Here is an 18,554-nt window from a genome sequence, read left to right on the forward strand (position 1 = left end):
GTGAACTTATAGAAATGTTTAAGATTATGACAGAGATACATAAAGTGGGTGGTAACATTTTTTTACCCAGGGTAGGGAAATTCAGAAATAGGTTTAGGGTGAGGGGGGAAAACTAGCTGAGGGATAACTTTTTCACACAGAGAATGGAGAGGATATGATATGTGCTGCCAGAGGAAGAGGTTGAGGATGTCATGGTCCGGATTGGGGTCCCTTTAAATTTACTTTGTTTATGTTACGATCCGGACCGTTGATTCCCTGTTTCCCTTTGGTTCCCTGTCTTCCCGTGTCCCTCAGGCTTGGTGATTGGAGGCAATTTACTCGGCTGAACCGGCGGTCTATAGTCTCCAAAGGTACTGCGAGCCAATGTCATCTGGCTGGAGCAAGCCTAGTCTCCTCCCGGAGCAAGTGCTAGCAAGCTGCCTTTCCTTGTCCAGTTCGCTATTCCTGATCCTGCTTTGCTCTCCTTGTATCGAGCTATAAACTCAATTAAGTTAACCTCACAAGATGTGGCTTGCATTTGGGTCCGCCCTTGCTCCCAGCACCCGGCATTGTGACAGAGGCAGGTAGAATAGTATTATTTAAGTAGCACTTAGATGGGTACATGGAGGGGTGTGGCTTAGAAGGATATGGGCTGAACACAGGACATTGGGACTAGCTGGGTGGGCAACATGGTCTGTATGGACTCGTTGGGCCAAAAGGCCTGTATCTATTCCGTATTGTCCTTTGTCTCTATGACGCTAAATGGAGAAATAACTTCTGAGAATAGTACAGTATAGAAACTTGTATGCCGATTTAATTTAGAAACATTTGGTACTATAATGCCAGAATTAATTCAGTCTCTGGTTAATCTCGTACCTTGGTTTTTACTCCATTAACCATCCGTTTCCTTCCTTTTGAGCATTTAGCAATTTCCTTTTCAATCAGGGAGGGGCTATGTAGCATTCATGCTAGAACCACCAGACTCAAAAACAGTTACTTTCCCCAAGCAGTAAGGTTGATCTCTACCTCCACTCTCTAACTCACCGCACCACCACTACTTCCTAATTTTCTATCAGTCACCTATGTACAGACACTCCTGTGCTGAGCATCACAATCAGTCTATCTCTATAAGTTACCTTATGTGTTTATATTTATTGTGTTTTTTTATTATTGTTTTCTTTAACTTAATTGTGTTTCTTTTTGTGCTGCATCAGATCCAAAGTAACAATGATTTTGTTCTCCTTTACATTTGTGTATTGGAAATGACATCGAACAATCTTGAATCTGCTTCCATCTTTTCCTGCAGAGCAATCCAAATCACCTCCACACCAAAAGTTTTCTAACAGCAAGCAAAATAACCAGTTCTCAACTGGCAGATTCAGACAACAAACCATCAATCCTTTCTAGAAGAAGGGTTGCTTTACCAAATCATCATAATGCTGTCAAAAATAATCTGATCAGAGGGGGAAATGGGATACTCAAAGCTCAAAGCAAGAGCTGAATATGGATCCATAATCAGTTTTTATTGACACTTTGGAGATCTCAGCTGCTGATGAGCTTCCCACAGATTTATTAAAATTATTATAAATATTGTGTTTAAACCCAAAGTCGATATTGATTTGATAGTACTGACACCTGACAGAGGTTGTTTTCAATCCCACTCTTTCTTAACTCTAAACTCACTACTGCTGCAGCAGATTTAATTAAATCAGAAAGAATGAAAACAATAAAGGTCGTGGTAGAATATCTTCTATGCTGAGCCTGAGGAGACAAGAAATAGTGCTCTAAACTGTAGCTCACACAACTAAGATTGATACTGCCCCTAATACCTAGAGAAGTCATCAGTCAGTGCATTGCTGAAACATGAGATTTCCATGGCAATCTTTCAGCTTTCCACTCCAGCAGTAAAGGCCCGGATATAGCGATCCTTCAGCATCATTCAAAATGAATCTGTGCTAGGTTTCTGTTCATCTATATTTAGAAGGACATTTTTCCATCAGTTTCCTTCCATTAATAAATAAAGAATGTATGTATATTTTTTTTAATAAGCAACCTGTAAAGGTCCTTTAGAACCTATCAATGACATTACTTCAGCTGCACAAATCGCCTCAGCTCATAATCTAGTAAAAATTCTTTGAGATTTTGACTCATAGAGAGTAAATGAGTATATAATCAGTGTCCCTATCCCCAGTCCACAATACTTCAATATTTTTGTATCCCTCAGAGCTGATAATTCTTTGTGTGATTTATTGCTTTTTTACATATTGCTATTTATGATAGGCGTCATATTGCATTTTCTTATTGAAGGTTTAATTGAAACTCCACCAAATCCATCTTTATTTGAAAAGGCTAGGAGGCTGTCAAAGACTTGTGTCTAATTAAATGCCATAATAAATGTCATCTAATCCACCTGAACTTTGACATGTCATCTGACTTTTTTATGATTTGCCAAACAGTATATAGCATTACTAGTGTGCTTTCTGGTGCTTAATTTCTATGATTGCTTTTTTTTCCCATTTTTATTAGTGTTCTGATTGCTATTTAAAGTTGTTAGCCTTCACTCAATAACATGCTCAGCTGTGTATCCTCGTCATTTGCACATAATCTAGGCTGACATTTCAGTTCAGTGGTAAGGGGTGCTACAATCAAATGAAGTGTCACTATGAGACCCCCTCAGTAGCTTCAGTATATGGAAAAGCTCCCTTGACTCTTCCAGATGGTGACCTGGGGACTTCTTCCCAATATACCATCTAATATTTATCCATCAACCAAAATCACTAAAAGGCAGCTTGATCATTTACAGTATCTTCGTGCAATTTTTGCTGTACAGAAATTGCCTGCCATTTTTAGTTTCCTTACTACTGTGGTTCAACTTTGAAAAAACATTAGTGGCTGTAAAGTGCTTTAGGATATTCTGGGGCTATAAAAAGCATTAAATAAATATAAACTTTTTTCCCTCTTAAATTCCAATTGGGATTTGGAGCTCTGTACTTTTTCATCAAGGATATTTTGCACCGTAAAGGAGTTTCTTTATGAAGAAGGAGCAACATTGATAAATGTCTCCATCAGAGACCCATCCTCCTGGTATTAAAAGCCAGAAAGAAGTAAGCCACTCATCTGAAAAAGAAAATGACAATCAATGAATTTATAAAAGTTTATTAATAATAAAACACTTTTTTACTGAATGAACTGTGGCATAAATGAGAAACTAAAATGTCTCCAGTAGGAAGATAAAGTTTGATTCATAGGGAGCTTTTGATCACGTCCAGTCTGACCATCAGATAAGTATAAACATTTACAAGAATTTCTTCCAAAAGATATTAGTGAGTTTAAAAAAGCACTTGCTTCTCTCCTAGTCCTTTCCTTCCCTCTTACTCTTTTATCAACCTCTTTAATTTGCTTTCCTTCTTGCTTTCATTCCCTGAGGAGATATAGTTCTGATACCTTACCGTAGTTTACTTCTCATTCTGAGGCTTCCCTGGTCTGTTTTCCTTTTTTTTAAAGTGGGGTGGTGGAGAAAAGCTATAGTTTTTTTAATCCACTGAATAATAAAAGTGTTTAAGTTGAATCTACTTTTGGTATGTGAGCTGCTTTGTTTCAGCGAATGTATTCAATGATTGACCAGAGAAGCTTTCTTTGCATGTGAATGTGATTTCCCCAGGAAGCATGAGTATTACGTAAATTTGTGGAGCAAACAATTTGTTGACCTTGATTATATTTGTAACTGTAGTTTTTTCTTTTAAATCCCCCATAAGATTGGAAATGTAATGCTGGAAAGTAATTCAATGTTGATTATTTTTAAACCTTATCCGTTTGTTGGGGGAAAAAATAATGAAATAGCAGGTTGGAGCGTGGAGGTCTCCTCTGGCAGACAGCTCAAGGCAGATGCTCTGCTCCTTTGTTGTTTTCTGCTGATATAAAAGTAGGTGATAATTTCCTCAGGGTTTCACCAAAGTACAAATTTTCTTTCAGGGAAATTCCTTGGTCTCATCTTCAGGTATGATTGTACCTAAATTCAAAACTGTATATACATTATATGTCGATGATTTGGATGATGGAATTGATGGTTTTGTGTCCAGGTTTATGAACTGTAGAAAGATAGGAGGAGGGGCAGGTAGACTTGAGGATGCAGGGCATCTGCAGAAGGACTTGGACAGATTGGGAGAATGGGCAAAGAAGTGACAGGTGGAATATAGCATGGGGAAGAGTACAGTCAAGAACTTTGGTAAAAGGAATAAAGGCGTAGACTATTTTCTAAATGGGGAGCAAATTCACAAATGAGAGGTGCAAAGGGACTTGGGAGTCCTCGTGCAGGATTCCCTAAAGGCTAATAACTTGCAGGTTGGGTCAGTAGTGAGGAAGGTAAAAGCAATGTTAACATTCATTTTGAGAGGACTAGAGTACAAAAGCAAGGATGTTCGCTGAAGCATTATAAGGCATTGGTCAGGCCACACTTGGAGTATTGTGAGCAGCTTTGGGAAAGTATGTGCTGCCATTGGAGAGGGTTCAGAGGAAGTTTATGAGAATGATCCTGGGAAAGAAAGGGTTAACATGTGAGGAGTATTTGATGACTCTGGGCCTGTGTTCACTGGAGTTCAGAGGAATGAGGGGGGATCTCATTGAAAATTATTGAATCTTGAAAGGCCTAGATAGAGTGGCCATGGAGAGGATGTTTCCTATATTGGGGAGTCTAAGACCACAGGGCGAAACCTCAGAATAGAAGGAGATCCCTTTAGAACAAAGATGAGGAAGAATTTCTTTAGCCAGATGGTGATGTAGCTATGAAATTCAGTGACACATATGGCTGTGGAGGCCAAGTCAAGGCATATTTAAGACAAATGTTGATTGGTTCTTGGTTAGTAAGGGTGTTAAAGGTTACGAGGAGAAGGCAGAAGGATGGGGTTGAGAAGGAAAATGAATCAGCCATGATGGAATGCCAAAGCAGACTCGATGGACTGAATAGCCTAATTCTCATACTATATCTTTCAAAGAAATATAGCTGATCATTCCAGTCCCTTCAGAAAGGTCAGCAACAATAATAAGTGGCAGAATTGTGTCCGCTTGTTGGAACAGCTAACCATGACAATTAACGTTAAATAATTGGAGTTGTCAATAGTTATCTAGAAAATAGTGACACACAACTTTCTTACCAAGTGTCTTTTGGCTGAAGATGGTAACTGTAGGAGTATGTGATTTCAAATCAAGAGACCAAATGTCACTGTCTGGTGCCAAGTGGAAATGCTGCTGTTCAGCTAATTCAGCTATACGAAATCACAACCTCCCACGCAAGAGTTATCAAACAGGGAGGTCTGTGAGCTATGGATAAATTCAAAAGGCTGAACCTGTTGGTTTGCTCTAGCACAGCACTCATCTTGAGAAAACACTTCTTAAGTGTCACAGCTGAACCTAAGGCCCTCTTGATCATGATAGGGGATTGAAGAATAAAGAACTAGGAGAGAACAAAATAACTGGTGACTTCTTAAAACTTATTTGTTTTGCTTTGCTGGCATAATTATTTATATATTTTAAGTGTTCTGAGCTTAAAAATACATTCAAAGCATTTAATTTATTAAATTTAATAGTTAAATCTACTTAGAGTTGGAAAAGCTTGGGTGGGGTTTTTGCCATTTGGCAGGTCCATACCACTGCTCTGTTGTAGGCCCTGTTACTGCTCAGACCAATGCTGTTGGACTGCAGGATGCTTCAGGCCAGCAGTTTGTTCCCTGCATCAGAACCACATTATGTGATGGTATTGGCTTTGCTGACTGCAAGGCTCTAAACTCAAACAAAGATCTTAAGCCCTATCCGATATAGATAGCTATAAGTAACTTCACTAAAGGGAGGTTATACTGTAGCCCACATAAAGGTTGCTGGTGAATGCAGCAGGCCAGGCAGCATCTCTAGGAAGAGGTACAGTCGACGTTTCAGGCCGAGACCCTTCGTCAGGACTAACTGAAAGAAGAGCTAGTAAGAGATTTGAAAGTGGGAGGGGGAGGGGGAGATCCAAAATGATAGGAAAAGACAGGAGGTGGAGGGATGGAGCCAGGAGCTGGACAGTTGATTGGCAAAAGGGATATGAGAGGATCATGGGACAGAAGGCCTAGGGAGAAAGAAAGGGGGGGGAAACCAAAGGATGGGCAAGGGGTATAGTCAGAGGGACAGAGGGAGAAAAAGGAGAGGGAGAAAGAGAATGTGTGTACATAAATAAATAATAGTTGGGGTACGAGGGGGAGGTGGGGCATTAGCAGAAGTTTGAGAAGTCAATGTTCATGCCATCCGATTGGAGGCTACCCAGACGGAATATAAGGTGTTGTTCCTCCAACCTGAGAGAAAGCAGGATCTCCCAGTGGCCACACATTTTAATTCCATGTCCCATTCCCATTCTGATATGTCTATCCACAGCCTCCTCTACTGTAAAGATGAAGCCACACTCAGGTTGGAGGAACAACACCTTATATTCCGTCTGGGTATCCTCCAACCTGATGAAATGAACACTGACTTCTCAAACTTCCGCTAATGCCCCACCTCCCCCTTGTACCCCATCTGTTATTTATTTATATACACACATTCTTTTTCTCTCTCCTTTTTCTCCATCTGTCCCTCTCACCATACCCCTTGCCCATCCTCTGGGCTTCCCCCCCTCCCCCTTTTCTTTCTCCCTAGGCCTCCTGTCACATGATCCTTTCATATCCCTTTTGCCAATCAACTCTCCAGCTCTTGACTCCATCCCTCCCCCTCCTGTCTTCTCCTATCATTTCAGATCTCCCCCTCCCCCTCTCACTTTCAAATCTCTTACTAGCTCTTCTTTCAGTTAGTCCTGACGAATGGTCTCGGCCTGAAACGTCGACTGTACCTCTTCCTAGAGATGCCGCCTGGCCTGCTGTGTTCACCAACAAATTTTATGTGTGTTGCTTGAAATTCCAGCATCTGCAGATTTCCTCATGTTATACTGTAGCCACCTGTTCTTCAAAGGCTAGATCACTTACTTGTTTATCCTCCATGGTGAGTTTACTTGCCAATACACACTATTTGAGTGGTAGGTCCTCCTCCAAATGTATCTCCAAGGAGGAGATACTTCCAACTAACAAAGTACTTTAACAATATATCCTTAGTAATACATGTATAAATTTAGATAACGTTCTTCAAAAAACATTTAAAACTCAGAAGTTTCCATCTCAGAAACATAGAAACATAGAAAATGTACAGCACAATACAGGAGCTTTGGCCCACAAAGCTGTGCTGAACATGTCCTTACCTTAGAAATTACTTAGGTTTACCAATAGTCCTCTATTCTTCTGAGCTCCATGTACCTGTCCCGGAGTCTCTTAAAAGACCCTCTCGTATCCGCCTCCACCACCGTCACCAGCAACCCATTCCATGCACTCACCACTCTCTGTGTAAAAAACTTACCCCTGACATCTCCTTTGTACCTACTTCCAAGCACCTTGAAACTGTTCCCACTCGTGCTAGCCATTTCAGCCTTGGCGAAAAAAACCCTCTGACTATCCACACGATCAATGTCTCCCATCATCTTATACACCTCTATCAGGTCACCTCTCATCCTCCGTCGCTCCAAGGAAAAAAGGCCATGTACATTCAACCTATTCTCATAAGGCATGCTCCCCAATCCAGGCAACATCCTTGTAAGTCTCATTTGCACCCTTTCTATGGTTTCTACATCCTTCCTATAGTGAGGTGACCAGAACTGAGCACAGTGCTCCAAATAGGGTCTGACCAGGGTCCTATATAGCTGTAACATTACCTCTCAGCTCCTAAACTCAATCCTACGATTGATGAAAGCCAATGCAGTGTATGCTTTCTTAACCACAGATTCAACCTACGCAGCAGTTTTGTGTGTCCTATGGACTTGGACCCCAAGATCCCTCTGATCCTCCACACTGCCAAGAGTCTTACCATTAATACTATATTCTTATAAAATATTTCCAATTCACGTGATTTTTAAAACAGAAAGAATTTTCAAAACACAGGTACAATTCCTAAAGGCTCGTGAGTTGCTGATGAATGAGTCGTAAATCACAGAAATCAAAAGGTAATGGAATGGATTCTAGTTCACCCTGCCTTTCTGTCATTCTTCTCAATGGTCCTTGACCATTCCTCACAGGCCTGTCTGTTCTTTTACATTTATATTGCTTTTTTTTGCTACTTAAGTGACTTCACACACGTGATATTTTTTCAGATACCTTTTCACACAGATTTTCTAAAAGCTTCTGAATTCCCAGATACCTATAATTAATTCTGTGAACCTGCCTCTCACAAATCTTCCAATTATTGATAGATGAGCTATTTGATGTGCTTAGTGATAATATTAGTCTGGTCTGCAAGCTTCCTTGAACTAAATAACTTAGCCAGTGTTGTCTGGTTTGATACTGGCCAATTAACATAACATCATCTCCTGAGCAGTCAGCCCCATGCTGTAGGCCAGCAGCCTGTTCCTTACTGACATTGCTGTTAGTTTACAAAGGTGTCCTTTTAACTTTGGACTGATTATTACTTGCCATTTACATTAAGAACTGAAGAGTGGCTCCCGTTTACAACAAGAAGCTGAACAAAGAATATTGGTTGAAAGTATAACTTACTCAAAAACAGCTCTTTGATCCCTAGATCAGCTGCTATATCAGAAACCTGAGCTTGACAAAAAGGCTTCCCAGCCCCGAACAGTGAATATCTATCCCTGCAAAAGGATTAGATTTGGACATAAAGACCATAAGAATTAATAAAACAGCAGTAAATTGTGTTCTAATACATTGGTATAGGCATTGTCATTGAGAACACTCAAAATGAAAACATTATATTTGACTGGAATTAGATTTGGATATTTCTTAATTATTTAGAAAAAGGAACACAGTTCTTTATACAAAGCTAACTACAGCGGTTTCATTTTTCATATTTCTCCAAAACTGATATTATTTATAATGATAAGCTTCATTGATGATGTAAGGCAAAGTCAGAAAAGACACTGAGCCCCAGCATTGATGATACTCTAAAGAATGCCATTCTTGTAAATACGAAAATGCTTTGCAGGATAAAATTATGCAGTAAAGGGGTATGTCAACACTCCTCTTAGAGATGTAATGACCTATAGTTAACATTAACATTGATTAGCATCGTTGTTACATTAGTGTGGCCTCTGGAAACTATTTGAGTCAGAGCAGTCGACAGCAGTCTATTACTGATGAGAGGTCTTCGCGGCAGCCCAATTAAGAACTAATGAAACCATGACTCAAGTTAGAATAGCAGTTCTTGATATCTCACTGTTATAAGGGTGACCCTGGACAGCTAACTAACCAAAGCTCAGTATAAAGACAGCACCCTCATTTGTGTTGTTTGACCAAGCTATATTTCTTAGTGAGAATTACAACCACGTTCCAATAAAGGCAGTTAAATATTCTTTGTTTAGCTTCTGAAAGCTTTATTACTTCCAAAACATGCCAGGATTCACCTATACAATATTGTGATACTGTAAAATGAAAAGAACTACTGCGCTTCTTAATTTTTTTTTGTTATAAATTTACAATTCCATGGCTTTGATAATTATTTTTATTGAATAATATGAAAAATAATTCACTAATTTTGCTTGTACTTTAACTTTTTAAAATTATATTATGAGGTAGAGTAAATTTAATATTAATCTTACATTGAATTGAAATCAATGCTAATATGATAGTAGTTGTAAGGATTGTATTATGTTGTAATGATGGTCTCATGGGTCCCAGAGTACACGACACTTTGTCCATTTCCTCTCTCTGGCTTATTTGTATAATTAGCTTGAGTCTGACTCTCATCCCTAGTGTATCAGCGGAAGCTCATACACACCAATTGGCTCTGTTCCCAGTCACTGTCATTCTTGCTCGAGCTCAAGATTGCGTACCAGTAGAGTCTGGGAGCAAAGCGCTAGACCTCTTTTGGTAGTGTGGTGTCTCGCTGGAGGACATCTGTGCATCAGAGTCACATGATAGAGTGTAATCAGGTTGTCAACAAAAATAATTGATAACTAAAGCTTGACAACATGAGGAAAGAGGCATCACATCCAACAGGTGTGTTAGCATTTCAGAACTTATAATCCAGCTTTCATCAGTGAGTGAGACAAGTGATTGTACAATTTAAATCATAGTTCAAAATGTTAGAATAGCTGCTAAGGAAATAAATTTAAGAAGAAGTATTTGTGAGAAGGTTTGCATTTAATTTGATGTAACTTCAGGATACCCCGAAGTGCTTTACAGCCATTCAAGCGTTGAAAATGGTGTAATCACTATTGCAATATAGGAAATGTGGCAGCCAATTGCTGCACATTGACAGAAATATGGTAATGATGAGACATTTTGGTTAATATTACCAGGACATCAAAGAGAAATCTCTTTTTTTCTCTTGCTGCAGGATCATTTACATCAACTTAGGAAGATAGATAGGTCTGTTGTTTAATGCTTCTTCAGAAAAGGTAATCCTTCATTGTTTCATTCCATATGTTTTAAGATAATCAGATTGTTTACTCACAGTAGACCTTGGATCATCTTAATGCACTCTGGAATAGGTACAAATTTTGTGGTCAGGAGCACTATTTCTTGCACTTGTTCACAAACTTTCTGTAGGCTTTTAAGTTAGAAAAAATTAGAGTAATTATTATGTCACTTCGGCATATTTCATACAACAGGAGATCTGAGTGGACAGAAAAGGCAGCTGTGTATGTACTTATCCATCAAACTAGAGAAATCTCCATGAAGCGTGCACAATCTAAGCCAGAGAGTATCTGCGCGGTTTGCCCTATGCCAAATAAAGTACTGTGTAAAGAGAGGAGTAACTTGGATAGGATGAAAAGAAAGGAAATATTATATGCCCAAGTAGATTTTGCCAGCAGCGTCATTGGGAAAGCAGAAGATACAGACGATGTGGAGCTGAGAATGCTTTGGGCTCACCACTACATATGGAATCCAACCATCCCAAGCTGAGGCTCGCTGCCAGATGGGTTGTTTTGTAGCAAAACACAGCATTGAGTGGCAACTTGAGTATACAGTACAAGTCCTTACTTTTCCTTCTTCATTAAGAGTGTATCTGCCATGTAATGAGAATAGGTTGAAGCCATCCCACATATTTCAGTGCTGGGGTATTTTTTGGTGAGATGCTGGCTTTGTGCAGCTGTTGGAGAAACAGGCCAGTTCAGGTAGCAACCGTCTGATTTCCACAATGTCCTCTTTATTATTGGTCAGCATAGAATGCCTTGGAGTTATTTTACTACAAAGATTGAGTCATTACATATTTAAGAACATGAGCACACAAGAAGTAAGAGTAGGAGTAGGTTATGTGACCCCTCAAGTCTGCTTCATCATTCAATAAGATCTGCTGTTTGATCACAACATTTTCCTGTCAAATCCTCATAACCACAATCCTCCTGTGGTCCCAGAGTCAACCATCTCAGATTTAAATACATTTTTGACTCAACATCTCATACTCTCTACTGTAAATAATTCCAATTCTTCACTAGTCTATTAAGTAATTATAAATTTCTCTTCATTTTGGGTTTAAGTGAGTGACATTTCACTCTGACCCTGTGGCCTGTAATTCAAGGCTCTATAACTGTCAGAGACATCCTCAAAGCATCTTCTTAACAAGCCAACTCTGATTGTAATATGATCAAATCATCCTACACTCTTCAAAACTTCAGGGAACGTTGGTTCAATCTAATCAATGCTTCCTCAGAAGACTAGTCAGTGAACCTTTACTATACATCTTCTTATGACAGGTATATCACTCCTTGAATAAAGCGATCAAAACTTTGGACAATATTCCAAGTTAAATTAAAGCCAGCTTATTGCATATCATTATTAATTAATGTAGTTTCCAGTGGATCCACAAAAAAAAATTCTGAAATAAAAATAGAAACTTCAGTAAACACGCAGCAGGTCAAGCAATAAATGCGGAGAGATTTATGTTTCACGTTGATGATTTTTCATCAGAATGAATAAAAGATTTTAAATCACAGCGAAGGGACAAGGATGGAAAGAACAAAGGGGTTATCTGTAATAGAGTGGACACCAAGAGAAAGACACCATACAGCAGTTAGTGCTGTTGTCACAAAACTCAAATGACCTGGATTCAAAGTCAAAGCCAAGTTTATTATCATGTGCACAAGTACGTGTGTGCACAGGTGCAATGAAAAATTTACTTGCAGCAGCATCACAGACACATGTTATCATATAAGCAGCATTCACAAGAAAAAGAAGCCAAACATAAATTATGCTCTATTTTTATAAGAAAAAAGCATAATTAGAACAAAATAAATCATGTCCATTTTAGTGCAATGTGATCAGAATGATCACTTGTCTTGCTAAACTAGTGGTGATTAGAGTTTCACCAGTTGTTTAAAAAGCTAGTGGCTGAAGGGAAGTAGCTGTACTTGAACTGGTGATGTGGGACTTTGTGCTTCTGTACCTCCTGCCTGATAGTAGCTGCAAACAGATTAGTAGATTGAAACATAAGATTATTAAGGGATTGGACATGCTAGAGGCAGGAAACATGTTCCCGATGTTGGGGGAGTCCAGAACCACAGGCCACAATTTGAGAATAAGGGCTAGGCCATTTAGAATGGAGTTGAGGAAGAATTTTTTCACCCAGAGAGTTGTGGATCTGTGGAATGCTCTGCCTCAGAAGACAGTGGAGGCCAATTCTCTGGATGCTTTCAAGAAAGAGTTAGATAGAGCTGTTAATGATAGCGGAGTCAAGGGATATGGGGAGAAGGCAGGTACGGGGTACTGATTGTGGATGATCAGCCATGATCACAGTGAATGACGGTGCTGGCTTGAGGGGCCGAATGGCCTACTCCTGCACCTATTGTCTATTGTAAAAGAGATGTCATGGCCCAGATGGTGGGTATCTTTGATAATGGATGTTGCTTTCTTGAGGAAGCACCTCTTATAGGTGGGGGGGAGACATATGTCAGTGATGTATTGGGCAGAGGTCAGTGAATCTCCAGAACTGCTGGAGTTCATGAACATTTGAATTGCTGTACCAAACCATGACGCAAACAGTCAGAATATTTCAACAGTACATCTGTAGAAGTTTATTGGATTGTTCAGTGAGAAGCTGAACCTCTTTAACCTTCTAAGAATGTAAAGACACTGGTGTGCATCTGGGTCCAGGATAGATCATTTAATATGATAATTGCTAGGAATTTAAAGCTGCCAACTCTCTTCACCACTGATCCCCTAAAGCATACTGTTGAATGTTCACCCTCCTTCCCCTTCCGGAAGTTGACAATCGGCTCTTTAGTTTTCCTGAGGTTGTGCAAGAAGGTGTTGCTGTGACACCACTTACCCTTGTGTCCGGTCTCACTCTGGTAGGCATCACCACTTGTGATTCATCGAACTACAGTTGTGTCATCAGCGGATTTGAAGATGGCATTGGAGTTGTACTCAGCCACACAGTCGTGTGAGTATAGTGAGTTGAACAGGGGGTTAAGCATGCAGCTTTGAGCTGCATCTTTGTTCATGCTCAGCAAGGGGAATTACTGCCACCAGTCCTCACTAACTGAGGTCAGCCCGTGACGAAGTCGAGTATCCAGTTGCAGAGGCCTGTGTCTGAAAGCTTGATGATGAACTCTGATGGGATGATTGTACTGAACCCTGAGATATGGTCAGTGAATTGGCATATGACTTCCTGTTTCCAGAACGAGCAGAGTGAAGTGCCAGAGAAATCGCATCTGACGTTGAGCTGTTGTAGCAGTCGGCCAATTAGAGTGGATCCAGCTCATCTTTGAGGAATGAGTTGACTCGTGTCATTATCAGATTCAGGAAGCACTACATCATGGTTAACATAAGAGCTACCAGACGCTAGTCAGCGAGCCAAATCACCATGCTCTTCTTGGGCACCAGTACCAAATATGCATTTTTGAAGCAGATGGGAAACTCAGACTGGAGAAGCAGAGGTTAAATATGTCTGTAGATACTGTCGGGTTCAATCCTGATGTCTAGTGCAGTGAGGTTTACACATTTTCACTGTGATTGTGTGGGTTGCCCCTGGCAGCTCTCATTCCTTCCACATCTGAAGGTTGTGCTGGTAGGTTATTGGTTCGCTGTAAACTAACCCTAGTACAGGTGGTTGGCAGGAACATCAGGGTGATGTTGAAGAGCACATGAGAGAAAATCGGTTACAGAGATATACAAGTACAAGGGAATGGAACTGACTGAGATGCTTAGAGAGCAGGCTTAGATTTGATTGACTGAATGGCCACATGAGACGATATGAGAAGTTAAATATGAAGCTGGCTGACATGTGATGGTAGAGGCTGAGAGAGGGTTGTTAGTCACTGCTGATCTTTCTGGAGTAAATAATGACGACACAGTAGAGAAAAAGAAACAAGATTAGAACTGTGGAATATAACCAGTGCAGAGCCCATTATCTGAACTAAAACCAGAAGCGCCTTCAATAGCCATTAAATTGGGATGCATCCATGGAGAGAGATGCTTAAAGACATGTTAGATTTGTCTGTGTATGAAAATAAAGTTCTGTGATTTTGGCTGCTTTCCTTCAGGTAGCATCAATGAGGAACTACATGGTGGGAGGAGAAAGTGCCAATGCTCTCGCTTAGCTCCCGAGATCACTCTCCTGAGTGGTTACAGAGAACCCTGCAAATCATTCGCCTCCAGAGCAAAATTTACTGTGAAATTGGGATGGAATTGGGATGAAATTACTTATTACAGGTGGATATGTGTCAGATAGCTTAAGAACCTCAGCTGTGGAATCAGCAGCTTGAGTCCAATAAGGTAGTGGAGAGATTGTTTTTTTAAGTGCTACAACAATTGGCAAATATAATCCAGACCTAAGAACATCACAGCAAAAAAAAACTGTCACCACTGGGAAACAACAGTGGCAGTTTGAGCTGCAAACGGGCAAACGGATGATGAATAATTGAGTGCTATCTGTGTTCCAACGGCCAAAATAATGAGGCTTTGCTGCTGGATAGTGCTCCTGTTGCAGAGCTGGGGTGACAGTGCCTCTCTAACACGCATAAGGTATTCTCTTTCTGACACGTTTTGGGTCTGTAGTCTAATTACCAACTTTATATTAAGTTTACAATCCCAGTCTCTAAGCTTGTCTCTTACTATCACATCACCTCAGATCAACTCTGCCTGAATGTTCTTTCCTAAGCCTAGCCTGAATTGTAGTCCTTAGGCCCATCAGCTTTGGGACATGGAAGGCTCCATTCTGGGAGAACATATTTCAGTTTATCACACCATGGTGTAGATTTCTTTAACATTGATAATATTTTACAGTGCTCCAAGTCTGTTCATCTCTTTATTCTTCTTACTGTGACAGCAGAAAATTTTAAATCAATGAGTGAAAAGAATCTGAATCAAATATAATTTGATTGCAGAATAATCCTAAACAAGACCTGGTTTTGTTCAGAGAGAATCAAAATCATCTGCAACAAACAGCAGAATAAAAATAATCTGCAACAAAACAGTATTGTTTTAATGAATAAATAATACAATATTATTTTTAAATAATATAGTTTAACTGAAAAAAAATAAGGAACATTTTGGTTTCATAATGCATCATTGGTGATATTGTTTTTAATTCACTAATGTGTTTATATCAAATTTGACGATCTGCCAGTTTGATCGAGACTTAGACCATTTATTCTAGATTGTTGATTGCCTCTGATGAAACATAGGAGAGAGAATTTTGATTGAGTTTCTTAATCTTTATTTTAATCAGAAAACTTTGTAGTATAGTTCAAAATTTGGTAACAGACCAGTTTTCTTAGTAAACCGAAGGGCTGATTAAGTGGTTGTTAATTAGTTGTTGGACTCAGCCTCCTCCCCTCCCACCAAAACAAATCTTTATACAAATCAATGTATTAATAATCTGCTTATCACTGTCAGATTCAATAAGCACAGTACTGTTGATGCTGTCAGAATCTCCATACCTATGCTTAACAGTTTCTTTGGCCACTGGATCATAATATATTTTAGCAATTTTTGAGTGCTGGCAATTAACTTCCAGCATTGACTTCCCCCAGCGCTTACAACAGGAATTCTGGATTATGAAACAAATAGTTCTTTGGCTACTTTCTGATCTCTCCCCATGGTGCAAAAAAGCGGGCTGAATTCAAGCAGTTTTTCAAGCAGACGTTGCAGTGCTCTGGAACGTCTATCCTCTAGGAAATGCATCCTGTTTAATTTCTTGGCAGTGTGTTAGGAAAGGTCATGTCAAATAGAAGCACAAAGTTTGAAAATAAATATTTTTAAACAATGAAAGCATTACACTACTAATTAAAAAATCCAAAAGAATTAAACCATGTAATTAAAGAAACTTTAATTACATGGCGTGTAATGGATGATTATTAAATGCATTCAGTAAAAAATGAGTTTGGTCTTTCTTTCCTTTCCTCCTCTTCAAACACATCCCATGGTGAGAAGCAACAGTGAGCCTCTGTTATCTTACCCAAATAATAACTTCCTTGGCATGGATGTGGATGGTGAATGTTGGCAGACATTTGGTTGTGGAGGCGGTGAAGCAAGGCTGGGGAAAGGTCATTGTCAATGGTCAAGGAATGAGCTTGATCATCAAAATTCAGTTCAGTCCCACCTTCACTAAATGCCAATATATGTATATTTTAGTATAGCTGGAACCCTAATATTCATAAACTGATATTCATATAATTCATAAACTTATATTCATATAATTAATGATCAAAGAGCCATTGCTCCATAAAATTCAGTTCCACACTGGGAAGCATATTTTGCAATTTGGCCTTCAAGAATAAAATTAAATGGCGATCATAATGGAAATTACTATGAATGTGCATTTTCAAATTAATTGTCAGTTTTATTAAGTCATAAGCTTGGTCATACAGAATATAAATTAAAATGGCTTCTGCTTTTAAGTAATAGTGTCAAGGTTAAGGGTATGGCATATTATGGGAACCAGTTCATGAAATAGCCTAAAATAGTTCAGTAGCATCGAGATACTAAGCGCAAAATATGTTCAGAACTTTAGTGATATATGAAACAACGTACACTCATTTGACTCAGTCACATTTAGTAACATAGATCTGGATTCTGTAAAACATTCTGCTTCCTAATCAATAGTCTGCCAACATAAAAGGTCTGGAGAGGGTTAAATTTCCTATTTCTTTCCCTCTCTATCTCTAGTACTGGTAAGAAAATTACTGTTTAGAAAGATGTAATAGAACTGAGCTTCAGTGTTAAATGATGTGCTACACCAGGTCTGGTGGCTATTGTCCTCAGAAGGAACTAGATGTTTCCCAGCAGCATCCTTTCTTCCAGTGCCCTTCCAGCATCTTCAGTGCTCTCTTCCATTCTTTCCGTCAACTAATTCCATTCAAGTAGTAAAACTGAGACTCCAAAGCCACTTTAAAAATTATATCTATAAAGTTATGTGAAGTATTGGGCTTTGTTGATTCCAAACAACCAGCCAACTGAACAAAGTAGTTACGACTTCAAAGGGCTCGAGTGGGGATAATGCTTTGTAATTCAGGCACATTGTGGCTATGGATCTCATTTCACTTCTCTCGTGACCCATTGTTCATCTGTTTGTTTGTTCTTTCTTTCTTTCTGTTTGTGTACCCAGGCAGCCCATTGAGTAACTTCTTTGACGTAATTAAACAACTTTTTTCAGACGAGAAGAACAATGGGCATGTAGCTCATCCGCCAACCAAACATGGTACAAACAGCAAGCGGAATGATTCTGATTCTGTTGACTATGGTTCTAGAGGAGACTCTTAAATTTCCAGCTGGGAAAGAGAAGGCAAAGATGGTGCCAAGTATTGGGACACAGGAACAACCTTAAATCCATTTAGAATTAGTCCCATGTTCTAAAAGGATGTAAATACCAGACTACTCCGGTACAATGTCCATAGACAGATTTTGTATGGCGGAATGATTGTATGTAACTGAGGATTAGCACGTACAAACCCCTCTACAACATTTGTTTCCCTGTTTTTGCTGCTCTCGTTTTATGATGACCTGATTTATTTCCACTCTACTGCCAGGAATTGTCCAGAAAACTTGTTAAATCTCCTCTGGTGAATCCTATGGCTGCGGACATTTGTCGAAGAAGAGGCAGCTGATATCTTGGTGCATGTGGGAACTTGGCGCCCTTTTGACGCTTAACACTTGACCAAACCGGAGCTGCTGCATCCCAGGAAAAGAAACGGAATTACTGGGAGAGACTGACACTCTTCAACAGTAGAATGTCCAGCAGAGAGGGGAAAATGGGGGTGGGTGGGGAGGGGATGAACTAAACTGCACTGCACATTAACAGGAGCTCCGGCAGCTACAGTGGACTCTTCCTTTGTTGAAGCAGGACTTTGGTGAAACTGCTGCTGATTGGTTAAGAGATCCGAGGGTCAGACAACATAGCAGCAACAAGTAAAGCACGAACAAGTGTTCCACCCCTTCTCTCTGTATAGATTTTGTTTGTCTAGTTGTGACACCTTGTTTAGCTGTAGAGAAAAAAAAACAGATTCAAACACTGTGTTGCCAGTTATAAGTTTGTCAGTATTATTTATTTTCAGGGTAATATATATGTGTATATAA

The 18,554-nt window shown here is 39.5% G+C and overlaps 1 protein-coding gene across 1 annotated transcript in view; it reads left to right on the forward strand.

Moving 5' to 3' along the window:
- Nucleotides 1–18,077, forward strand: part of LOC140205542 (serine/threonine-protein kinase BRSK2) — a 1,025,607-nt gene extending 1,007,530 nt beyond the window's left edge. The window contains exon 19 of the mRNA XM_072273159.1: nt 18,008–18,077. Within this exon, the coding sequence (XP_072129260.1) occupies nt 18,008–18,030 (23 nt within the window). The 3' untranslated portion in view covers nt 18,031–18,077. The remainder of the gene's footprint in view (nt 1–18,007) is intronic.
- The last annotated feature ends 477 nt before the right edge of the window (nt 18,078–18,554 follow it).

This window comes from Mobula birostris, chromosome 11 (genome assembly GCF_030028105.1).
Source record: "Mobula birostris isolate sMobBir1 chromosome 11, sMobBir1.hap1, whole genome shotgun sequence".
NCBI lineage: Eukaryota > Metazoa > Chordata > Chondrichthyes > Myliobatiformes > Myliobatidae > Mobula > Mobula birostris.